Source organism: Salmo trutta, chromosome 12 (assembly GCF_901001165.1).
Source record: "Salmo trutta chromosome 12, fSalTru1.1, whole genome shotgun sequence".
NCBI classification, from domain to species: Eukaryota; Metazoa; Chordata; class Actinopteri; order Salmoniformes; family Salmonidae; genus Salmo; species Salmo trutta.
The window spans coordinates 33232877-33258348 of record NC_042968.1 but is presented as its reverse complement, the minus strand read 5'-3'; the positions used below and the strand labels follow the sequence as shown (position 1 = coordinate 33258348).

Here is a 25472-nt window from a genome sequence, read left to right as displayed (position 1 = left end):
TGCACCACACTCAGTTTACCATGGCCATATTCATGCAAACAAGCATTCCTTTCTTTGTTCTACAACTACAAAGCACATTTGTTTTTGCTGCTCGGGCCCTCTTTTTGTTAATCCGGTCCCATATCTGTACAGCCAGCTCAAAGATGGTCATAGGAGTTGGCAAGACAACACATCTATTTCTAGGACCAGGCTATGAATGACCTTGTTGTTGGTGCCATATTTGTCACATGGCTGTGCTGCTCCTCTCTCTCTCCTCCTCCCTCAGGTGGACGTGCTGGAGTCTCAGTTCTCTCAGCTGCTGCAGCAGATCAACTCCACCAGAGACTTTGAGAGCATCCGGCTGGCCCACGACCACTTCCTTAGCAATCTGCTAGCACAGTCCTTCATCCTGCTCAAGCCGGTTAGCGTCTCAATTTATTAGCATTTGACATGAATACAATGTGGCAGTAATTTAAGGCCACTTCAACGTCTTCTTTATTGCAGTCACGTTATGCAGATGATCAGATTGCCATGTCACTTTGATATGGTTCCTGACAAGGTGACCACTTACCTGACCCAATGGCGCAATGCGACTGAATGAAGACAACCTTGAAGGTGTTATTGCGCGTTGTGTGCTAATCAAGCATTGTTGTCAGTTGGAGATGAACAACACTATCAAATTAGGATTCAGCCTTGAATGACCACTTAGCTATAGTTTCCCATTCATTTTTGAATTCCGTCCAATGTCTACTCTCCTACCCCAGGTGTTCCACTGTCTGAATGAGATCCTGGAGCTGTGTCATAATTTCTGCTCATTGGTCAGCCAGAACGTGGCTCCGCTGGATGAGAGAGGAACAGCCCAACTGGACATCTTGGTCAAGGTAAGGCTGTCTGCTAGAACTGCTAACAATAACCTTTCACCCATTGTCACGCCTATATTACTATATTATAGTAATTGATGGTAATCGTTGGTGCTAGCTAAATGGCCAATGCAAACAATGAAGTACTTCATCTGTAATTTCAGGGTTTCAGTCGTCAGTCCTTCCTGCTCTTCAAGATCCTGTCAGGCGTCAGAAACCACCAGATCAACTCTGACCTGGCTCAGCTGCTGCTCAGGCTGGACTACAACAAGTACTACACCCAGTCAGGAGGCACCCTGGGCAGGTAGGGACCTGACACTGCACCCTGGGCAGGTAGGGACCTGACACTGCACCCTGGGCAGGTAGGGACCTGACACTGCACCCTGGGCAGGTAGGGACCTGACACTGCACCCTGGGCAGGTAGGGACCTGACACTGCACCCTGGGCAGGTAGGGACCTGACACTGCACCCTGGGCAGGTAGGGACCTGACACTGCACCCTGGGCAGGTAGGGACCTGACATGACACTACACTACACCCTGGGCAGGTAGGGACCTGACATGACACTACACCCTGGGCAGGTAGGGACCTGACATGACACTACACTACACCCTGGGCAGGTAGGGACCTGATTAAGAACTACATTGATTGAAATATTGCTGCACTAAATATCTGAGAGCGTTGTGCTATTTTCTTCACATGACACTACATACACCCTTCAAAAGAGGCTTTCAGGTTGAGGTGCACCCCTCAATGCAGATCAGCTCCCCCTCTACCAATCCTAACCTTAACCAATCGTGGGGAACAGAACCGGTCCTGACCTCCCTGGGGCCCTAAGCAACATTCTGCTAAGGGCCCCTCCTACCTGACCTGTAAACCATTTGCCATTGCCACAGTCACACCTGACACCCCAGTGCTCCCACAACAATCCTCCCCCTTTAAATCAGTTTGCTCCATCTGTCAGTCTAAGAATAAGTAGACCTAGACAGAACAAAGTGAGGTATAAACAAACAATATTTAATGAATATATTTTCTATAGAATCTTAAGATAATTGAATATTAACATAAATAAGAAATTGTAGAAAATAATGAAATATAACAGTGAGCTTTGGCTCTGCTGCCTGGTAATGAGTCCAGTCCTCACAATATTATACAATTAGCTTTGTCTATACAATGTAAACATAAGCCTATAGGCTATGGCTGCAGCTATATGTCTCAAAATAGTAATATAAAACCTATCCATCTGTGTGATTAACTTTGGTTCCCTCTACAGCCTGGGCATTTTCAGCATCAGCATGGACACCAGTCTGTCTGGACTGTCTGGAAGAAATTGAGAAAGTATGTCACATAGTTATGTAAGCAGTAATTTACACAAATGCACTTCTGCTATACAATCTTAAAATGTTACTAAGTGTAAACATGTGAATGTTTGAATACATTTTTTACCATCAAAATATTTGTCTTCTGCACATTCTTGAGGCAAAGTCATCATAGGACATGTTTCCCCACGTCATGATGTATGCTCAGGATGGCCAGACCGCTCAAATGTTCCTGTGACATGGAAGACCTCAGGGAGCTTTGATGAGCTTTCATTTTGAAAGGCTCCTCTCTGCCGATGTTACTGGTAGGGTGACTGCAATTCTTAGGGCTATCCAAAGGTTAGGATAGAGTTCCTCCAGGTTGTTCTCACAGAGAAAGGAGAGCAGCTCAAAGGTAGTCATCTGATGGCAGATCAAAGATGACTGTGACATCTGTGGAATGGATCTGGCACACGAGATTCTGAATTTATCTGAAGGTTAAGAGTGTTTTCAACTTCCATTCAGTGAGCCTTTAAAGATTCACTGGACATCTGAGAGGCAGTGATGAAGTTCAGCAGCACTCCATATTTGGTTTTCACCTGGTTGAGCGTTTCTCTCATCCATGGATGTCACAGCAGAGTCGACCACAATGTTGAAGTAGTTGACTTCAAGGTTTTTCAGTGCATCAGTCACTGGTTCATCAGGAGCATCATAGCTGAAATGCCTCTTGCTGTTTGTCTCTTCTCTTTCAGAACAGCCTCCACATTCATTTCTACACAAATGCTTTTGGCTGTTGCCTGGGCCTCGGAGAATCCAGTTTCCTGGTATGTAGTGAGGGAGGCCTTTGCATTTGAGATTAAATTCACTGTGATATCCAACTGCATTGAGGCGGATTGGAGGAGCTTGTTCACCCTGTTTGTCATTGTCAGTATCTCACACCGTACAACACAGCAAATCAACAAGCGGTAGGATCCAACTTCCTCTGCAAGTGCTTGTGCCTCCACTTTGGCTGCAGGATCGTTGATCATCTGTCTGGCTTCCAGTAATGCCTCCCGAACCTCAGGAACCTGATACCTGATTGCATGAACACTTTGGAGCCTACTTTCACATCTTGTCACTCGGTTATATTCACATGTTTCTTCAAAACACTCCATCTTTGTGTGCCAGCTGAAAATAAGGGGACGAGCTTTTGCACATGCCCAAAGGTTTAGAGTATGTGCTCCACATGGGATGAATATGACTGGGATTTCTTTTTGAGCAGTCTGGCTTTACTCCTTGGTGCTTGCCCTTCATGTTGCCCCCATTATCATAAGCTTGCCCTCTGCAATCTTCAAATGGAATTTTCAGCTCGTTCAGCTTATCTAAGATGACAGTGGACAGATTCAAGCCTGTTGTAACCTCAACATTCACAAAGCCGAGGAAGTGATCTTTGATCTCTGGCTTTCCCTTTAAAGCCACGCTTCTCAGAATAATGGACATTGCTCCTGGTGACTAATGTCAGGTGTACAGTCCACGATAATGGAGAAGTACTTTGTCTCTTACTTGAGTCACTATTGCTTCCAGAATCTTGTCACTCACAATTTGTATCAGCTCATTCTGTGTGCGCTTCCCAAGGTAATGAGCATGTGTTTCTCCATCTTTAATTTTGTTGAGATGATTTTCCATAACGGGGTCAAATTATGCCAGTAATTCAACCTCTTTTAGGAAGTTTCCTTTATCTGGTTGGAAGAGTTTGTCTGAACCACAGAATGCTAGGTTTCTTTCAGCCAGAGACTGAGTGATACTTATTAAATGTGTAAGGACATCACGCCATCTTTCTTTCAGCCTCAAATTGTCATTTGTATCTGGTCAAGAGTATGTCCCCAACTTCGGCGCAGATCAAGTTCTCTCCACTTAATCATGTTGTGTTCAGCACTACCCTCATGGTGTTTCAGAATGGTGTTGATATTTGACCAGTCATTCACACCTTCCTTTATTATTTTGTAGTCTTTACTAAAAAAGAGCTTACAGCAAAAACAATGCACAGCGTTGTTTTTGATTATGAAAGCCAGCTCCTGGTGATCTTTTCCCCATTTGACAGCTGTCTCTGTAATAAGCCTGAATGGAAACCTCTTCTAGACTTGTCTTTAGGGTAAGACAAATCTAGTCCTGGTTTGAATGGACCTCAGCGCACTAACTCAGTCCTCAGTCTGTTAAGACTGGGGGCCAATCTGCTGGGTCATTTGGTGGAGCAGCAACTGTTCTATTAGGGTCTGAGCTGCTTGTATCTGATGCTGGCTGTACACCTCTGGTTGTGCTAGTACTGGCTGAGGCTGCCTGTACTTCACCTGGGTCTGTGTTAGTACTTGCTGAAGACTGCTGTACTGGGTCTGTGTTAGTACTGGCTGAAGACGGCTGTACTGGGTCTGTGTTAGTACTGGCTGAAGACTGCTGTACTGGGTCTGTGTTAGTACTGGCTGAAGACGGCTGTACTGGGTCTGTGTTAGTACTGGCTGAAGACTGCTGTACTGGGTCTGTGTTAGTACTGGCTGAAGACGGCTGTACTGGGTCTGTGTTAGTACTGGCTGAAGACGGCTGTACTGGGTCTGTGTTAGTACTTGCTGAAGACGGCTGCACTGGGTCTGTGTTAGTACTGGCTGAAGACGGCTGCACTGGGTCTGTGTTAGTACTGGCTGAAGACGGCTGTACTGGGTCTGTGTTAGTACTGGCTGAATACGGCTGTACTGGGTCTGTGTTAGTATTTGCTGAAGACGGCTGTACTGGGTCTGTGTTAGTTCTGGCTGAGGCTGGATGTGGATCAACTGAGTCTGTGCTTGTACTGACTGATGATCCAGCATCTCCACTACTGACAAACTTAAGCATAGTACCTGTAAATTATAGATAACAATACTATTATAAATTTTATCAGCTGCATCAGGCCCATTCAAACTGCCTCCCCCAGATTTCCTTTTATACATTTTCAAATATAAATACTATTTATACTCTGACTTGGCTGAATAATTGATGGTTATTATGTACTGAGAGATGTGCATCCATATTCCCAGCTTAATAATCAACTTTTAAATTCAATATATAAATCAATATTCATCTATTGCTTTCCGTCTTGCATTAGTCCAGAGTTGTAACTAAACCTTAACCGAGAGACTAGATAATCATTGTTATGTTTTAAAATGGATGTGCGCCTATGAGGGGTGCCATCACACCCATATATTGTCTGGACTGGTCCCACAGAGGTTTCTGCTGGAAAGTGCGATTTTATATTTTCCGAGCTGCAGTTTATAAACACTGTTGCCCATTGGCATTTATCAAACATAACATAAATAGTTGTATTTCACTCTCACATTTGTCAGGCCCAAAGTCACAGAACACAGCCCTGGAAGTGGCTGGCAGCAACAGACAGACCAGGAGATGCACTGCCCAGCTAGGTTAGCAAGACAGACAGACTAGAGAGATGCACTGCAAGCTAGCATATCAACTTAACGTCCGTTAGTTGCTGACATCAAACTTGGAGAGAAGAGCACATAAGTTTACCTGATTGCTGATCCCGCAATTCATTATCATGGTGTTTTCTCCTTTCGTGACCAGAAGGATAGTTCTGCTTCATCCTCTCATCCAAGTTGTAAACTTTGACACGAGGGGAAGGCGGGGCCCTATGCAACTTGCGTAGTGAGCGTATAGGGCTGCCAGGCTCTGGTGGGGAAAATGCAAAACTGACACAAGATCAGTGTCTAGGGGGAACTTAACCCTACACACCCATCAACACTGATACCTGTATTTTGCCTTCATTTACAGTTTCTGATTGGGAGAGAAAATGGAGGATGATTTCCAGATGAGGTCTTGAGTAACAAGCATTCCAGACCATTTATCTTCAAGTCGGATGGAAGGACTTGAAAATCAGTATGTTGTTGCATAACCCCATTGTGTCCTGAAACATCTTTGATACTCTCTTCATTTCAATGAATATTCTGTATGGTTCCTCTCGCCTGGTCCCAGCTCTGTTTGCGCTGTATGAGTTGGCTATACAGCACAAACCGATTTGAGAACAGGCTGTTTCAATGAGATACAAGCTCTGTTACTTACCCTATTGTAAATACTGTATCATTAATGTGTGCCTTTTCATGAAGAAACAGACAAATAAACCATCATTAAAATGAAATTGTCAGTTTATTATTCCATAAAAACAGACAGGTTAAAACTATATACAGTAGCATGCAATAGAACTGATACACACCTTCAACCACATTAAATGTATTGTATGTAGGTACAAGTTGCTCCTAAGCACTGACACAGGGTCAGATATCATCCCTCATAATGATTGCGAGTTGGGAAACTGATCCCAGATCTGAGGATAAGGGCATCTTCTACCTACAATAAACCTTTGTGTGCGAAGGGAGGCTCGGATTAGGATGAGGGTGGGGATGTGTAGTCATGACGATATTGGGGGTTGCTATGGTATCCCAGGCGCTCCCCACAGATCAGACTGTGGATTAGCCACTCGGGCGACACCATGGGTACTTCCTGTGATGTCACACTCTTCAGAACCAGTGGCGGACAGGTGCGGTCTGTGACCACCACATCAAACTTGCCCACAGGAATGTCTGTTAACGCAAACATAAGACATGTTATGAAAGCAGACATCCAGAACATGTATTTGTCTCTGCTCATGGTCATCTTTTTGGCTTTTACTCTAGAATGTTACCTAGTGATCATCTTTAACTACTTGTTGCGTCGGGATCAAGATTAGAAACATTAGCTTGACAATAATGTAACAAACCGAGGGGATGTAATAGAGTAGAAAAGGTGGATTGAACCAGAGACCTTCAGGGTTAATAAGTGTTACCATACAGACACACCAACATGTTTGTTTTGATAGTTAATTTTCAAGCACAGTGCTAGGTCATGATTAGTAATGGGACAGGCGAGCATGTATTGTATTGTACGTACCAGAGCTGTCCTTTTCTGCTTGGTGCTGTCTCACAGAGGAAGCTCCACTCATCATCAGCAGCTCAGACCACAGCTCTGCCGGCTCCTCAAATACCAACAGGACCCGCAGGGCCTTAAACGGGCTGCAGCGCGGATGCCTGATCAAAATAAACAAAAGTACATGCATTTCCCTCAGCACCTGGACCAGATTCATTCTTGAAGTGTTTTGTTCACTTTGAATGCATGACTGTTGTGTTGCACTCTCTATAGCCACCGTGGTTATTTGTTTTGACCTGCTGGTCATCTAGGAACGGTTCAACATCTGGCACAAGTACTCTTTAAAATCTCCACCTGGTACATCCAGAAGAGGACTGGCCACCCCTCAGAGCCTGGTTTCTTCATAGGTTCCTGCCTTTCCAGGAAGTTTTTCCTAGCCACTGTGCTTGTGCATTGCTTGCTCTTAGGGGTTTTAGGCTGGGTATCTGTAAAGCACTTTGTGACAACTGCTATTGTTAAAAGGGTTTTATAAAATGTGTTTGATTGATAGACTGTGGATGCCATTATAATAGTATACTACCATTGTTTACATTTGTGTCACTTGAGAGGGCTGACTTAAAGTGTCTGCATTAATATTCCTATGTGATAGGGACAGGTGTAGTCTGACAATTTTTGGATATTAACAACTACAATCCCCACCATTCCACTATGCGCTCGTCAGGTCCCACTCCGGCGGGTAGCAGGTAGTTCCTGTAGTTGAGCAGCTTGCCCTCCTTGCAACAGTCCCTCACCCAGATGTGAGACACACACGGCACGCCACTGGCCACACACAGCAGGTACTTCCTGGTTCGGCTATGCTGGTCGGTGATCAGCAGGCTCTGATAGGCCGCCTTGCACTGCGGAGGGAGGGAATCACAAGAGAGGATACTTCAGGATGGGCAATATTAGAAATTGAATATGTAGAACGAAAGCTAAACATTGCATTCTTTTAGTGGAGCAATTGAGGGAAGAACTGCTGAAATGGGTCTTGAACCAGGAACCCTTTGTTTACAGAGCAAGTGCACTACCTCCTGTGACATATAGGTGCAGAGGATGTAGTGCGCCTACATAAAGTAATGCCTCCCGCTTCTCTCTCCATATCCCATGAGAACTGACATGGCTGTAGAAGTGTGCTCATAGAAATAGAATTGCAGTGAAAATAGAATTGCAGTAAAATGAGAGGCTTTGTCCCTTCTAGTAATTCTATCTCTATGGGTGTTCCATGTCACCTGTTCCTCATTGAAGTCGTGGAGGATGAAGCCTGCTCCGGCCTCCAGCTGGGTCTCAGTGTAGCGTTTGTGATAGGGGGCCGTCTGCACATACTCTATTGGAGGGAAAGGACAACCTAAAACATGTTAACATACACCATCATAGAGAGATATTTAGATAAAGGATGTCGGTGTATCTTAAATGAATGAAAACATTTCATTGAGGCTGCACAGACCACTGTGGAAGACCTTTGCCTAAAACTAACCAGATTCCTGGGCAGAATTCTTACTTGAGATCAACACACTCAGTAAAGATTTTCTTGCAAGTTTCCCATTGACATCAATGAATTATTAAAACCAAAGTCTCAAAGTTAGGATTCCGCCGATTTATGAATATCTGTCAAACTTTAATATTGGAATGAACAACAAATTAGAGACCCCATAAGAATTAAAATATAAATGTGGGGCTCCCCCAAAAGGTCAAAGATTTCAATGTTGTGCACCCCCAAAAGACAATGTATAATTTGAACACTGGAATGAACTATCCCTTTAAGCGGTGTTCCACTGTCTGGGACTACACAAGGGTCCCATCCAGAATCGACCCCTATACCCTATGCTTTATGCACGTGGAGATCTGACTGGATTTGAGAGGTGTTTGCAATTTGATAGTACTGTACCTCCACCCTGTCCTCTGATAAGCAACATGGTGAAACTCCATCTGGCCTATACCAATCAAATCCTCTCCCATCTCCACAAGGACGTAGGGTTTAGGGGTAGATTTGGGATTGGGCCATAGCCTTCTCACCCTCCTCGCCATCGCTGATTGGCTGGTTGGTCTGGCGGTCGCTCTCTGATGATGCGGTCAGCATGAAGGCAAAGCCCAGGAAGAGAGATGCACTCTGGGGCAGCGGGCCGTGAGTCTCCGCCAGGTCACTATGGTCCCAGGGCAGGTCGGTGCCACTGCCTGAGGTGTTACACACACCAACCCGCTGACCTGTGGAGAGAAATGAATGGATGGACACATACAGACACCCAATCAGAGACACATACACAGAGAGAGAGAGAGAGAGAGAGAGAGAAAAATAAAAGAGAGAAATGGAGAGACAACAGAAATTAGAAACCATCAATGAAACAGCTGGAATTGTGTATTTCAAGAGAGAAAAGGTCTATGAAGAAAAAGAGCTTCATAACAGACTGAGGAAGAACACAAACACCACCGGTGCAGTAAAACATGAGGTTCAGCCCTTCAAACAACTAAAGGAAAACAGGTTTGACTTGACACTTCTCTCAATGTCATGAAACATTGTCTGCCGTCACTCAAAACAAGTTTCTGGGATCCGTGCGTGGTTCAAAGGGGGGGAAAGGTTTATGGAAAGACACCCCTCTAAGCAAACATCCAGTGGATAATATAGAAACACACCTTTACCTGTTTCCTTCACACATGTGGCCCAACACCAAGTCTATTAGTAGTTATTCACATACCAACTCAGCCTAAGGTCCTCTGTCGCTCCGTTGGTAAAGCATGGTACTTGCAACGCCAGGATAGTGGTTTCAATTCCCAGGACCACCCGTTTTAAAAAATATTTATATTTTTATTTTACCTTTATTTAACCAGGCAAGTCAGTTAAGAACAAATTCTTATTTTCAATGATGGTCTAGGAACAGTGGGTTAACTGCCTTGTTCAGGGGCAGAACGACAGAGTTTTACCTTGTCAGCTCAGGAATTTGATCTTGCAACCTTTCGGTTACTAGTCCAACACTCTAACCACCAGGCTACCTGCCACGTCGTACATAAAATGTATGCAGTATGCACGCACGACTAAGTGGCTTTGGATAAAAGCGTCTGCTAAATGGCATATATTAGTATATTATAAGGAGAGGGTGGTGGTTTCAGTGCACTGTGGCAGTCAAAAATGTCTGTGGGTCTGAATACAAACTCAACGGCTTTATGACTGGTTATATACTGTAATCTCTATAGAGAGCTAGCAATACTAAGAATACTCTTTACAGAAAATAATTTCAAATATCCAAATCTTTATTTAAAAATGTTTGTGTTAAAAAAAAAACATTACATTTTCAATGCGTGCCCTGCTCTTAATTACATTCAGAATTAAAAACTACCAATACTGACTAAAACCAATTGTGTTAATAAATAGTTAAAATGTACATTGCAGCAGTCTAAAAATTCTGCACCCCACTGAGACCAATTATGTTAATCAATATAGAAATACATTTCTAGAATGTATAAAATGCCTCCACCTATCCAAACCATCACCAAGGGCTCTCAGTCCACTGTTCTGGGGTCAGGTCTGTATGGTTTGCTCAGTGATCTATGCTCTGAGGTTGAGGTTAGGGCTGTGGCTTAGTGTTACATAGACTGGGGTTGAGGTTAGGGCTGTGGCTTAGTGTTACATAGACTGGGGTTGAGGTTAGGGCTGTGGCTTAGTGTTACATAGACTGGGGTTGAGGTTAGGGCTGTGGCTTAGTGTTACATAGACTGGGGTTGAGGTTAGGGCTGTGGCTTAGTGTTACATAGACTGGGGTTGAGGTTAGGGCTGTGGCTTGGTGTTAAAAAGACTGGGGTTGAGGTTAGGGCTGTTGAGAGTGTTAGAGGTTACAGTTGAGAGTTTAGGCTTGGACACAGAGGTTAGGTGTAGGGTCAGGGTTCAGGTATGGTGTCAAGGTTAGGGTGACTAGGTCTCCGTACCGGCTCTGGCTCCCCCTCCCCCTCTGCGGCCTCGCTTAGCCGGAGTCCTGTCCTCAGAGCTGATCAGCTTCCTCTTCCCAGAGGGGCCAGGGGTGAGGGGGCTGGCCCCCCCTGTGATCCCCCTGCGTCTCCTCTTCCCCTCCACCAGGTTATCTGTGGAGGACAGCGCCATACAATGTACTCATTAGATCTCTACTTCAATCTGTGGGGGCGGGCACAGCAATGTCACACGTCATCACACTTGACACGGAAATGACACTAACATTTAACCCCACTTCTGTTTGATGAAACACTCTAGCAGATTCTTCCTGTATGAAGGAATCACTGTTTTCACAGACACTTGGGAGTCTTTATCAAGCTATGTGAAACGTAGAGATGACTCAACTCAAACTTAAGAGGAGTAATGTAATATATTTCCTTATTGGGCAGTGCTCACATTATACCATTTTAACATTATCATGCCAAGCCAACCCAGACTGTACTGTTTTTATTTAACCGGGTAAGTTGACTGAGAACACATTCTCATTTACAGCAATGACCTGGGGAATAGTTTCAGGGGAGAGGAGGGGAGATGAATGAGCCAATTGGAAGCTGGTGATGATTAGGTGGTCATGATGGTATGAGGGCCAGATTGGGAATTTAGCCAGGACACCGGGGTTAACACCGGGGTGGGATCTGGGATCTTTTAGTGACCACAGAGAGTCAGGACACCCGTATAACGTCCCATCCGAAAGACGGCACCCTACACAGGGCAATGTCCCCAATCACTGCCCTGGGGCATTGGGATATTTTTTATTATTGTTTTAGACCAGAGAAAAGTGTGCCTCCTACTGGCCCTCCAACACCACTTCCAGCAGCATCTGGTCTCCCATCCAGGGACCACCCAGGACCAACCCTGCTTAGCTTCAGAAGCAAGCCAGCAGTGGGATGCTACTGTGCTAGGTCCAATCATTTAGTTTCACATGGTCCTTTCCAGAAGAGTTCTAGCAACTATTGTGTTAGCGTAACCAGGCCAGTGCAGTACAGCTCGGCTCAGTGTGGAAAGGGTACTTGTGGTTCTCGCCAGGGCACGGCTATATGGTTCTCACTCAGTCAATCCTCAAAGCTTTGTGGTTGTCTTACCCAGGCTGATGTCAGAGGCCTTGGCCAGGGGTGTGGCGGGCTCGTAGGGCCCCAGGCCGTACTGTTCTCTCAGCCTGTTGCCTTGCTCCATGGTCAGGATGACAGAACTGCGGCTGTACCACTGCCTCTCTACAGCTGTAGTGGCTGTAGTCTGGCCCTCCCTCTCTACAGCTGTAGTGGCTGTAGTCTGGCCCTCCCTCTCTACAGCTGTAGTGGCTGTAGTCTGGCCCTGCTTCTCCACACTGTAGAACAAGTCCTCGCCCTCCTTCTTGTAGTCCTTCACTCGACCTGGGGAGACAAGGCAAAGACAGAGAAGGGTTGAAAAGCAGTCAAATTTGCATCATATCAGCTACATGGAGAAAAACAACAGTCAATTGAAGAGAGACTACAGTACACTGATGTTAACACTCCACTGAAGATCCATTACATTTGTAGAGTCAGGATCACCAATGTGCCGGAGCTTCTTTTCCATTTAAAGACAGAAATGGGAAAAGGGCCAACCACATGAAGGGAAATGAGTTTCCAGTGACCTAGGACAGCCTGACCTCTTCTCAGCCTTGAGACTCGAATTGTCTTCTTTTTCTATCCTCCACTCCAAACCCATTCCAACCCCATTCTGTCCTCTCCTGTCCTGCGTCCAGATTCTCCACGTGTTTTTACACTCGCTGTCATGCGTTTAACCATGGGAGAAAATTCCTCTAGTTAATGCTTACACCAAACCAATCATATGCTTTTACATCCATGTCAGGGATTGTTCAAGTGGAAACTTTGAGAGTGTAAACAATCTGTCCTCTCTCTTCCCCTTCTCATGCTGCGTTCAAAACAACTGGGAACTCTCTGACTTCCAACTTTATTGCTTTCAAAACTACTGGGAATGAGGGGAAAAAAACGAGCTTGGACTGGGAAAAATGGATTTGAACGGTCATTCCAACTCAGGAACTCAGGTCTCTATCTAGAGCTCCGACTTTCCGACCTGAAGATCACTGACGTCATGATTTGACCTCATATTTTTCAGAGTTCCCAGTTGTTTTGAACGCGGAATCACCTGTGCTGAAGTACTCGTCCTCCAGCAGTGCCGTGACCTCAGTGTCCAGGGGGATGGGGTCGCACAGCAGGATGTCCTTGCCCGTGACCTCGCACTCATAGCTGTCATCGAAGAGCAGCCGGTAACGCCCCTCGCCCAGGTCCTTGGTGATGCGGCCTGAGTAGAAGTAGCCGTTGCTGGACCACTTGGCCACCACGCGAAGCCCCACGAAGCTGCTCCCAGCTGGGCTGCCTTCATCTTGGGAAGTGGTGGTGAGGAGAGACGTGGAGGAGTGGCTGGGGACCGCTGGGCTCTCTGGGATGCGCGGGGTGGGACACAGGCGGGTGTAGGACTCATCCTCGGAGGAGGACAGGGGTTGGCTGCGGGCATTGGCACGCGGGACGCCGGCACCCCTGAGAGAGTCAATAGGACAAAGAGCACCATCAACATTTTGAACATTACAGACAGATATGTTTAGAAACGTTATGTAAAGAATAGATCAGCGTTACTCCTCCAGCGGAACAGACCAGTCATGTTCTATATACTGTACATTTCTTCCAGTAGTGCTTTAAAGTGTGGGTTCCTTATAGTCAATAAGAAACATACATGTTAGACAGGGACAGCTGTGTTGCATTGAGATGATTAGTGAAGACAGGAAAAGGAGACAGCTGTGTTGCATTGAGATGATTAGTGAAGACAGGAATAGGAGACAGCTGCGTTGCATTGAGATGATTATTGAAGACAGGAATAGGAGACAGCTGCGTTACATTGAGATGATTAGTGAAGACAGGAATAGGAGAAAGCTGTGTTGCATTGAGATGATTAGTGAAGACAGGAATAGGAGACAGCTGTGTTGCATTGAGATGATTAGTGAAGACAGGAATAGGAGAAAGCTGTGTTGCATTGAGATGATTAGTGAAGACAGGAATAGGAGACAGCTGCGTTGCATTGAGATGATTAGTGAAGACAGGAATAGGAGACAGCTGTGTTGCATTGAGATGATTAGTGAAGACAGGAATAGGAGACAGCTGTGTTGCATTGAGATGATTAGTGAAGACAGGAATAGGAGACAGCTGTGTTGCATTGAGATGATTAGTGAAGACAGGAATAGGAGACAGCTGTGTTACATTGAGATGATTAGTGAAGACAGGAATAGGAGACAGCTGTGTTGCATTGAGATGATTAGTGAAGACAGGAATAGGAGACAGCTGTGTTACATTGAGATGATTAGTGAAGACAGGAATAGGAGACAGCTGTGTTGCATTGAGATGATTAGTGAAGACAGGAATAGGAGACAGCTGCGTTGCATTGAGATGATTAGTGAAGACAGGGACAGTGTGGGATTGGAGAGACAGTAACACAGACAGTAACACTGGTCTGGAACAAATACCTGCAGTACTGCAGCTCTCTAGAAACAGCAGGATGGAGGATCCTTGTTCTAAAGCTAGGAACCCTAAATTCTTAATTTCTGTACTCGATGCTAAGGTTTCATTAAACTCTCGGTGTCTCATCTCAGGTTGACTTGTTTTCAAAATGGAAGCCTAAAGGTCGAAAAAATGTACCCGCACCTACACATGTTTTAGAACGCTGAATGATGTCGGGAAGCAACCAACTCCCATGCGTCCATGTGTTGCACACCAGTTGACTCGCGTTGCATTACTATTTTGGGAAGGCACAATTGGCTACGTACGTGCTGGCGTGGATGTAGTTGTGTTTGTTCATGCACATAATGTCTGCTTTTGATGATGTCACTAGGTGTTTCTGAAACTCTGACCCACTACAGCTCCAGTGGCCTCCCTAGACAGGGCTCACCTGGACAGGGGTGAGCGGGACGGAGGTCTGCCCCTCCTGGCTCTTCCGCGGGGCGTCAATGGGGTGAAGGCCCGCGACCCATGGAGTCCTTGAACTCCCTCTCCCATGAACTCTGACCCTGCCGTTTGACCCCTGTGGGCCCTCTGCTGCGGCCCACTCCCCCTCCTGGGGCTGCAGACAGAGAGGAGAGGGACAGGGAAGGATGAATCATCCCATAAAAGCTGAACTAAGGTCAGTTTTATGTTTTTCCTCATGATGGTTGAGGTTAGGGTTAGCTGATCCTAGATCTATGCCCAGGCCAAGATCTACCAAGAGAAGGACGGTCCGTACAGCAGAAATGGGGTAGCTGATGGACACCCCTATTGTGACCATATGGGTTGGTCCATCTTGGGGAGCAGTTGTGGATAGGGCCTTACCATAGGTGTCGATAGAGGGATCTTAGAATAACTTATCTGGGTGTTGGGTTGGGGGGTTGTGGCGGAGGGGTAGTTAGACAGTGGACAAAGTCAAAGACTGACATATGCATGCATACCTGTCAACACGTAAGAGTGGTTAAAAGCATAGACATAGAATGTCACTTCTAGTAATTCTATTTCTATGGTTAAGAGGGTACTTAGATACTGAACCCTTGTTTTGTATAGGAATTATTTTGTTTCTCTGATGTTTGTGTTGTTGACAGGTGCGAAAATGTGCGTGCGAAGACAACAGAGATTAAGCCCAATAAATAGTGTTAGAGCATGGATATAGATCATGTTACAGACGACTGAGGGCCACTCATTACAAGAAGGCAGAAGGCAGTCACTAGACGGAAAAGGTCAATTCAGATCAGGAAATTAACTTAATGCATAATAAAAAAAAAATGATAATCCAATTCAAACCCATGTCCATTACAGTACCTGGCAGACTTGGCCCCTCGGCTGGGCGGCATGATAAAGTCGGGGCCCCTCTGGCCAGGGCCCGTGACTATGCTGGTGCCCCCGGAGCTGTGCTGCAGGCTGGAAGCTTTGGAGGACAGAGAGCTGACATCACCCAGGTCACCGGAGGTCATGGAGCTGCCGGTGCGACACGGAGAGATGTCGCTGTCCAACACACGGCTGTCCACCACCGGCTCCTCCGACTCCTGAGGACGAGAAAGAAGGAACACGCACGCGCGCGCACACACACAGCAACAGTGAGGCGTAATCAATGACAAAAAGAAAGTTGAAAGGTCTATGAGCTAAATGGCTTGGTCCCCACCTCAGTGACCTTACGGTCCACCTCTCTCCCGTCCTCGTAGTACACGTCTGTGATGATGCGTGTGACCGTCGTCCGCACTTCCTGAATGGTCCGCACGTGTCTGCGATGGGCGGGACCAGCGGCTGCCCTTGAGGGTGGGGTCTCTGGCTCGCCCTGTCACACAGAAGGGGGTGGAGTTAACCCTTGACCCACAGAACGCATTCTTCACTTACACCTATCAAGTATCTCAGAGCAGAAGTGCTGATCTAGGATCAGTTGTGCCTCAGAGATCATAATGAATAAGATTACATGGGCAGGTTGACCTGATCCTAGATCATCACCCCTGAGACGTTTGATACATTCAGCCCTTGATCTGCTACAAAGTCACTCCAGTTTTATATTCTGTCAGAGGTAAAATCATAAAATACAATAAGCAATTGTCAATTTATGAATTTAATTTCAAACAGGACGCCACTCTTGCTAGCCCCTACCGTTAAGGGGTAGGGGCTAGCAGAAGGGACAATGGTTTGTTTCTGTTATTCGGACATGTTATTATTGTTCCATTTTGACATTGTAAGAAGGACAGGAGGTGTGAGGTAACTAAGGACCCTTACGCTGGCTGCTGGAGACCTGGGGCCAGCCGCTTCAAAACTGGTCTGCTGAGACGCCACTCTCTGACAAAGCTAGAGGGAGAGAGGAGGAAGCAAAAGGACACGAGACAAGCAAGGTTGGATGAAGAGAGTGTAAGAAAGAGGGAGGGGGACGACAAAACAGCAGGACATGAGACAGGCAAGTTGGATGAAGGGAGTGAGAGAGAAACAACAAAACAGGAGAAGAGACAAGCAAGGTTGATGAAAAGAAAGAGAGAACGAGGGGGGGGGAAATGGCGGTTAGGCTAGAAGAATAACGGACAGGAATCTCATCTCTTTCTATTCCCTTGTAATATGATCAACCATATCCTTGTAGCTAACCCAGTGGCTCTTACCTTACTGGGTGAACTGGGAGAGATGGTGTTGTCAAAGCTTGTCTGCTGGGACACGGCCCTCTGTCTGATGGCAGCGGCTCTGGTGGGTGTGGATGGCTCCGGGGGCCCACACGGCTCTCTGTCCCCAGCTGCGGTGCCTTTTTGTGGTGTTTTCACTGCTGGACGGCCTGGGGTGGATGGTTCAGCAGGAGGCTCTTTCTCTCTGAGCCCCAATGGCAACGTATGCTTCACTTCCTGGCGGGGGCTGGAGAGGGGCTCGGATTGGCTGTTGGGGAGACTGATGCATTCCAGGGAGGGAGAGGGGTTGGAGGGTTTTTGGGTGCTTTTCTGCTGTGAGGGTGTGCTGAACAGTTCCCCTCTGTGAAAGGTGAGAGAGACATTTCTTATGTCAATGGCACAATCAACCACTATCATTGTGTTGTGAGCGTTCAAGAGCCAAAATGGCTGCCGTGCATCACCCAGAGGGGCGCTACACATGAATGGGGTGTGTCCCTACACTATAAAGCACTTTCAGGACTAATAGAAATACATGTATGCACATATAAATATACCGTGCCTTCAGAAAGTATTCATATCCCTTAAATTTTTCCACATGTTGTTGTGTTACAGCCGGAAATAAAAATGGATAAAATAAATGTGTTTTTTCACCCATCTACACACAATACCCCATAATGACAAAGCAAAAACATATTTTTGGGAAATTTTGAAAATGAAATACAGACATCTCTCATTTACTTAAGTACTCACACCCCTGAGTCAATACTTTGTAGAAGCACCGTTGGAAGTGATTACATCTGTGAGTCTTTCTGGGTAAGTCTCTAAGAGCTTTCCACACCTGGATTGTACAATATTTGCCCATTATTACTTTCAAAATTCTTCAAGCTCCATCAAATTGGTTGTTGATCATTGCTAGACAACCATTTTTCAGGTCTTGCCGTAGATTTAAGTCAAAACTGTAAGTCGGCCACTCAGGAACATTCACTGTCTTCTTGGTAAGCAACTCCGATGTAGATGTGGCCTTGTGCTGTAGGTTGTTGTCCTGCTAAAAGGTGAATTCATCTCCCAGTGTCTGGTGGAAAGCAGACTGAACCAGGTTTTCCTCTAGGATTTTCCCTGTGCTTAGCTTCATTCTGTTTATTTTTTATCCTGAAAAATTCCCCAGTCCTTAAGCATACTCATAACAGCCAGCACTATGCTTGAAATATGCTTGAAATAGAGTGGTACTCAGTAATGTGTTGTATTGGATTTGCCCCAAACATATCACTTTGTATTCAGGACAAAAAGTTAATTGCTTTGCCACATTTTTTGCAGTATTACTTTAGTACCTTGTTGCAAAGAGGATGCATGTTTTGGAATATTTGTATTCTGTACAGGCTTCCTTTTTTTCCACTCTGTCAATTAGGTTAGTATTGTGGAGTAGCTACAATGTTGTTGATCCATCCTCAGTTCTATCACAGCCATGAAACTAACTGTTTTAAAAGTCACCATTGGCCTCCCCATGGTGAAATCCCTGAGCAGTTTCCTTCCTCTCCGGAAACTGAGTTAGGAAGGACAGCTATATCTTTGTAGTGACTGAATGTATTGATACACCATCCAAAGTGTAATTAATAACTTCACCATACTCAAAGAGATATTCAATGTCTGCTTTTATTTATTTTTTTACCCATTTACCAATAGGTGACCTTGGCGAGGCTTTGGAAAACCTCCCTGGTGGTTGAATCTGTCTGAAATTCAATGCTCAACTGAGGGACCTTACAGACAATTGTATGAGTGGTGTACAGAGATGAGGTAGTCATTAAAAATCATGTTCACCACTATTATTGCACACAGAGTGAGTCCATGCAACTTATTATGTGACTTGTTCAGCACATTTTTACTCCTGAACTTATTTAGGCTTTCCATAACAAAGGGGTTGAATACTTATTGACTCAAGACATTTCAGCTTTTCATTTTTTATGAATTTGTTAAAATGTAAAAAGTCAGAATTCCCCTTTGACATTATGGAGTATTGTGTGTAGGCTGGTGACAAAAAAATATCAATTTAATCCATTTTAAATTCAAGCTGTAACAACAAAATGTGGAAAAAGTCAAGGGGTTTGAATACTTTCTGAAAGCACTGTATATAAACTTATATAAGGGCTGATATCATCCTTTGCCAAATGTTAATAAAGGTTTCAATATTGCCTCTGTAGTCCTGTAATGGTAGGACAGAGAAGCAGGTACAACTAGGGCTGTGGTGTGTTGTGTGGACACCTTGAAAAAGACCTTGTTATAACACCTCGACAGGACAAAACCAGACAGAGCCTCCATCTCTCTGAGGGGGCATGAATGGTACCCAAAATAGCAGAGAAGTAGGTCTCTCTCACACGCGCACACACACAACCTACTTCCTGAATTCTAATGTTATACCAGGACAGGTAGAGGGCTGTCAAGGTCAAATGGACACAAGATTGGAGCAGCATATTAATGTCCCTTGTTGATCCCAAATGGACATACCGTGAAACTTTAATTAATAGCATGGCTGTTTATTTGCTTAAAATCCCTCAACACAACAGGTGCTTATTAGAGCCAGGCGTCTATTTGAGCTAAACAACTATTTCCTTAATGTACACAGCTTTTGCTCACTTGCATAGTTAATTCACTTGTAGCATTTTAATAAATGTTCTTCCTTTTCTGCACTAATGTGTTATCATTTACACACTGTCACATTTGTCTTAGTATGCAGCCATTTTGAAAAAACATAAACAACTTTTCCTTGACAATTATTCTCCTATTTGACTGTGCAATTTTGGCAGTTCTTACTTTCGCCACTAGTATGCGATCGGCCGATTTCTAGGGTTCTGTACTCCAGAAGATGACTGTTTTTGGGTTTGCCAGTTAGCTAGCAGTTCTCAGCTGTTAGCAGCCAACAGCTAGCAGTTTCTTACTGCTGATAAAAACAGATGACTGCCATAACTTTTTCTAGTCATTACTGAATTATTCAATCTAACAAATCAAACATGAAACCGTGTAAATAAGTCATCGTAACCTAAGTCATCGTAACCCAGCGTTTATTTGAAACAGGCGTTTATTTGCTGAAATGTGTGCCACTGCCCGGCTTTTAAAATGGACAAGCTGCTATTTGAGACTACGTTTAATTGAAGTTTTGCAGTACTTTAAAACAGAACGGATACTCTGAGGCCACTATAGACATTAGGCTTGTGTTACTACTAGGCTCTCATTTCGGCCAGCAGGGGGAGCTATTATACTGGGAATCAACTGAAACTATACTTCAGGTTGGCACCAAATGTTCAGAGACAAACGTTATTTTTCGAAGGCGTGCTGAAAAGAACTATCCTTATCATCATTATCAGAAATGACATGAGGTAAGTGTTCAGCAGGCATGCAACCGAAGAGATCAGTCCGAAACTGGGAGGTAGCCTACAATCCAAATTTGTCCACTAAGAAACGCTCGTTTTAGGTTTGCATTGCGCAACATTTTTAAATGTTGTGCCACACTGTGACCAGATGAACACAACCCATGTCAGAGGCCATACACGTTGTTTACCTGACAGGGGTTCCAGGGTCACTGGGATGGGCCTCGGCCTGGTCCTCCATCACCTGTCTGTGGGCCTCCCTCACCCTGCTGAACACAGAGGGGCTGGGCAGGGGGCTGGGGAGGGGGACAGGGACACTGGTCATACAACAAGCCAATAGTATGTCATGAAATTGCCTTGCAATGCAGTATTCTCCATTTCCTTGGGGAAGAAAGGAAATGTGTCTTTATACTAGAACCAAACCCCCTGAGACACACACGCGGAGAACCCCTGAGCAGTCCCTTACTAGAAGGCAAAATGGCAGGAGTCGGCTTCTAGGATACTGACACCAGCAACCCCCCAGCGAATTCAAAACTACTTTCGTAACCCGAGTGTCAACTCAACTGTGCATGGTAAAAGGATGAGCACTCACCACTCACCCAGAGGCGGCGCTCCTAGTGGCCAGAGACTTTAATGCAGGGAAACTTAAATCAGTTCTACCAAATTTCTATCAACATATTAAATGTGAAAAAAATTCTATATCACCTGTACTCCACACAGAGACGTGTACCAAGCTCTCCCTCGCCCTCCATTTGGTAAAACCCGACCACAACTCTATCCTCCTGATTCCTGCTTACAAGCAAAAATTAAAGCAGGAAGCACCAGTGACTCAGTCTATAAAAAAAAGTGTTCAGATGAAGCAGATGCTAAACTACAGGACTGTTTTGCTATCACAGACTGGAACATGTTCCGGGATTCTTCCGACGGCATTGAGGAGTACACCACATCAGTCACTGGCTTTATCAATAAGTGCATCGAGGACGTCGTCCCCACAGTGACTGTACGTACATACCCCAACCAGAAGCCATGGATTACAGGCAACATTCGCACTGAGCTAAAGGGTAGAGCTGCCACTTTCAAGGTGCGGGACTCTAACCCGGAAGCTTACAAGAAATCCTGCTATGCCCTGCGACAAACCATCAAACAGGCAAACTGTCAATACAGGACTAAGATTGAATCATACTACACCGGCTCCGACGCTCGTCTTATGTGGCAGGGCATGCAAACTATTACAGGCAACCAAGGGAAGCATAGCTGCGAGCTTCCCAGTGACACGAGCCTACCAGACGAGCTAAATCACTTCTATGCTCGCTTCGAGGCAAGCAACACTGAGGCATGCATGAGACCATCAGCTGTTCCGGACAACTGTGTGATCACGCTCTCCGTAGCTGACATAAGACCTTTAAACAGGTCAACATACACAAGGCTGCGGGGCCAGACGGATTGCAAGGACGTGTGCTCCGGGCATGTGCTGACCAACTGGCAGGTGTCTTTACTGACATTTTCAACATGTCCCTGATAGAGTCTGTAATACCAACATGTTTCAAGCAGACCACCATAGTCCCTGTGCCCAAGATCACAAAGGCAACCTGCCTAAATGACTACAGACTCGTAGCACTCACATCAGTAGCCATGAAGTCTTTTGAAAGGTTGGTAATGGCTCACAACACCATTATCCCAGAAACACTAGACCCACTCCAATTTGCATACCGCCCAAACAGATCCACAGATGATGCAATCTCTATTGCACTCCACACTGCCCTTTCCCACCTGGACAAAAGGAACACTTATGTGAGAATGCTATTCATTGACTACAGCTCAGTGTTCAACACCATAGTACCCTCAAAGCTCATCACTAAGCTAAGGATCCTGGGACTAAACACCTCCCTCTGCAACTGGATCCTGGACTTCCTGACGGGCCACCCCCAGGTGGTGAGGGTAGGTAGCAACACATCTGCCACGCTGATCCTCAACACTGGAGCTCCACAGGGGTGCGTGCTCAGTCCCCTCCTGTACTCCCTGTTCACCCACGACTGCATGGCCAGGCACGACTCCAACACCATCATTAAGTTTGCAGATAACCCAACAGTGGTAGGCCTGATCACCGACAACGACGAGACAGCCTATAGGGAGGAGGTCAGAGACCTGGCCGGGTGGTGCCTGAATAACAACCTATCCCTCAACGTAACCAAGACTAAGGAGATGATTGTGGACTACAGGAAAAGGAGGACCGAGCACGCCCCCATTCTCATCGACGGGGCTGTAGTGGAGCAGGTTGAGAGCTTCAAGTTCCTTGGTGTCCACATCACCAACAAACTAGAATGGTCCAAACACACCAAGACAGTCGTGAAGAGGGCACGACAAAGCCTATTCCCCCTCAGGAAACTAAAAAGATTTGGCATGGGTCCTGAGATCCTCAAAAGGTTCTACAGCTGCAACATCGAGAGCATCCTGACTGGTTGCATCACTGCCTGGTAAGGCAATTGCTTGGCCTCTGACCGCAAGGCACTACAGAGGGTAGTGCGTATGGCCCAGTACATCACTGGGGCTAAGCTGCCTGCCATCCAGGACCTCTACACCAGGCGGTGTCAGAGGAAGGCCCTAAAAATGGTCAAAGACCCCAGCCAACCCAGTCATAGACTGTTCTCTCTACTACTACATGGCAAGCGGTACCGGAGTGCCAAGTCTAGGACAAAAAGGCTTCTCAACAGTTTTTACCCCCAAGGCATAGTACTCATGAACAGGTAATCAAATGGCTATCCGGACTATTTGTATTGTGTGCCCCCCCCAAACCCTTTTTATGCTGCTACTACTACTACTCTCTGTTTATCATATATGCATAGTCACTTTAACTATACATTCGTGTACATACTACCTCAATTGAGCTGACCAACCAGTGCTCCCGCACATTGGCTAACTGCGCTATCTGCATTGTGTCCCGCCACCCACCACCCGCCAACCCCTCTTTACGGTACTGCTACTCTCTGTTCACCATATATGCATAGTCATGTTAACCATATCTACATGTACATACTACCTCAATCAGCCTGACTAACCGGTGTCTGTATGTAGCCTCGCTACTTTTATAGCCTCGCTACTGTATATAGCCTGTCTTTTTACTGTTGTTTTATTTCTTTACTTACCTATTGTTCACCTAATATATATTTATTGTTGTTTTATTTCTTTACTTACCTATTGTTCACCTAATACCTTTTGTTGCACTATTGGTTAGAGCCTGTAAGTAAGCATTTCACTGTAAGGTCTACACCTGTTGTATTCGGCGCATGTGACAAATAAACTTTGATTTGATACAAACCATGGAAACCAAATGACCTGACAAAGTCAGGTAATACATGTATATGTAAATACATTTAAATACATGCAAATAAATGCAAATGTCAGCCATGATCATTCACTGACGGTTGTAACATACTGTATTAAGCATCTTTGTATATATACATTATTATTCTATAACATTCTCAACAGTGCTCTTATTTGGGGTACAGAGTTGTGAACAAAAAGGCATCCCAGTATGAAAAAAGTCTGAAAATGTATGCGCACACACACTACTGTAAGCTGCTCTGGATAAGAGTGTCTGCTAAATGACTAAAATGTAAACAAAATAATTTTAAATGAAGCTGAATCGTGATAATGAGTTGTAGGAATCCATTTGGGACACAGCTCAAATCCGAGGCAGGGGAAAAAGTCTGAAATCGGGCTGCCTTGCATAGAAACCAAAGTGGGTTACCTGGTTACAGCCTTGACAACGGTGGTAACCTTGGAGACAGAGCCTTCCTCGTCTGATTGCGGTGGCTCTGGGAGGAAAAGATAAGTGTTTAATTTGGTGTTTTGGGGGGTTGAACAAAAGAAATCAACAAACAGACATCTATTCTTGCAGTAAAGGTGTGAGAGTCAGCAGATGTCACATTTCTATACATCAATGGATACGCTTCAGTAGTCATATGAAACCCTTTTCATTCTATGTACACAGTTGTTGGATATTGTTTGATGCCGTTTGCATTTTCTATGGACCACTGTACCATCTGAAAGATAGTCACTTGTCCCTCCATGGTATCAACACACAGATTCATAAGAAAATAACATACAGATGTCTTGAACATCCATAGGCAAACAAAAAGGTCACATACGTGGACATATCATGTTTATAAGCAGGCATTGGAATATAAACCATTACAACAGCTATAATTCCTATTCCAGTGGTAATAACGTGCTAACCCAGCTGGCCTTAATGAGGAATGCTATTTTTCTTGTATTTTGTAGGAGGTTCTAAACAGGCCAAACACTTAGGTAATGACATCATAATGTCTTTGTATTGTGGATCTTTATTTGATTGTCATGTTTCCCCCACAGCTCCCTCTGCTGGGATCTCCACTGGGCCAGTACTGACTGGCAATTTACAATTATGCCCACCTGTGTGGTCTTGTTGTTGTGACATTGATTGCCATTGCCTTGCATGCTGAAGGGCTCATACCCCAAACGTTCGTGTGGCAATAAAAATGTCAATTTAAGTTTATTTACCGGAGTGCTGTCCTATTTCTGTTCTTTGAATAACGTGGTAATAACACATGAATAATCGGCCTATAACAGCTCTTACTCTGCAGGCTGAAGCGTTCTGAGCTGCCCTCCTCCACGGGGGTCACCAGCTTCATCCGCAAACTCAGTTTCCCATCAGCCCCTTCGGCCGTGTCCTCGCCACTCTCCCCCGCCGTGATTTCGCTGGTCGCCATCGCCGTCTCCGTGGAAACGTCACCCACCACCACGGACTTCTCAGAGAAGGAAGTCATGTCTGAGGAAAACAAAAAGAGCCGACGACCACCATGATGTAATCTGGCTCAGATTAGAGCCTCTCTGGGGGATTCTACTAGCGAACCATAATATTGGAATGATGAGGTGAGGTGACTGGGAGAACAACTGTGTTTGTGTAAAG

At 45.3% G+C, this 25472-nt stretch overlaps 2 protein-coding genes across 7 annotated transcripts in view; one reads left to right on the top strand and one right to left on the bottom strand.

Annotated features, from left to right (window-relative positions):
- tubgcp4 (tubulin gamma complex component 4) overlaps window positions 1–15016 on the top strand; it is a 29033-nt gene extending 14017 nt beyond the window's left edge. The window contains exons 15-19 of one of the 3 annotated variants that reach the window (XM_029768040.1): window positions 266–400; window positions 744–860; window positions 1004–1143; window positions 2112–2176; window positions 5929–6292. In XM_029768040.1, the coding sequence (XP_029623900.1) occupies window positions 266–400; window positions 744–860; window positions 1004–1143; window positions 2112–2172 (453 nt within the window). In that variant the 3' untranslated portion in view covers window positions 2173–2176; window positions 5929–6292. Of the gene's footprint in view, window positions 1–265; window positions 401–743; window positions 861–1003; window positions 1144–2111; window positions 2177–5928; window positions 6293–14939 lie in introns of those variants that run through there. The other 2 variants (XM_029768041.1, XM_029768042.1) reach the window with 2 other exon arrangements.
- LOC115203380 (TP53-binding protein 1) overlaps window positions 6282–25472 on the bottom strand; it is a 38727-nt gene continuing 19536 nt past the window's right edge. For 2 of the 4 annotated variants that reach the window (XM_029768035.1, XM_029768036.1), the window contains exons 14-29: window positions 25140–25331; window positions 24273–24339; window positions 20716–20820; window positions 17169–17526; window positions 16798–16866; window positions 16205–16357; window positions 15865–16088; window positions 14969–15139; window positions 13178–13569; window positions 12133–12420; window positions 11011–11163; window positions 9109–9297; window positions 8325–8440; window positions 7756–7952; window positions 7081–7217; window positions 6282–6734 (exon numbers count right to left, since the gene is read on the bottom strand). In XM_029768035.1, the coding sequence (XP_029623895.1) occupies window positions 6538–6734; window positions 7081–7217; window positions 7756–7952; window positions 8325–8440; window positions 9109–9297; window positions 11011–11163; window positions 12133–12420; window positions 13178–13569; window positions 14969–15139; window positions 15865–16088; window positions 16205–16357; window positions 16798–16866; window positions 17169–17526; window positions 20716–20820; window positions 24273–24339; window positions 25140–25331 (3008 nt within the window). In that variant the 3' untranslated portion in view covers window positions 6282–6537. The remainder of the gene's footprint in view (window positions 6735–7080; window positions 7218–7755; window positions 7953–8324; window positions 8441–9108; window positions 9298–11010; window positions 11164–12132; window positions 12421–13177; window positions 13570–14968; window positions 15140–15864; window positions 16089–16204; window positions 16358–16797; window positions 16867–17168; window positions 17527–20715; window positions 20821–24272; window positions 24340–25139; window positions 25332–25472) is intronic. The other 2 variants (XM_029768037.1, XM_029768038.1) reach the window with 2 other exon arrangements.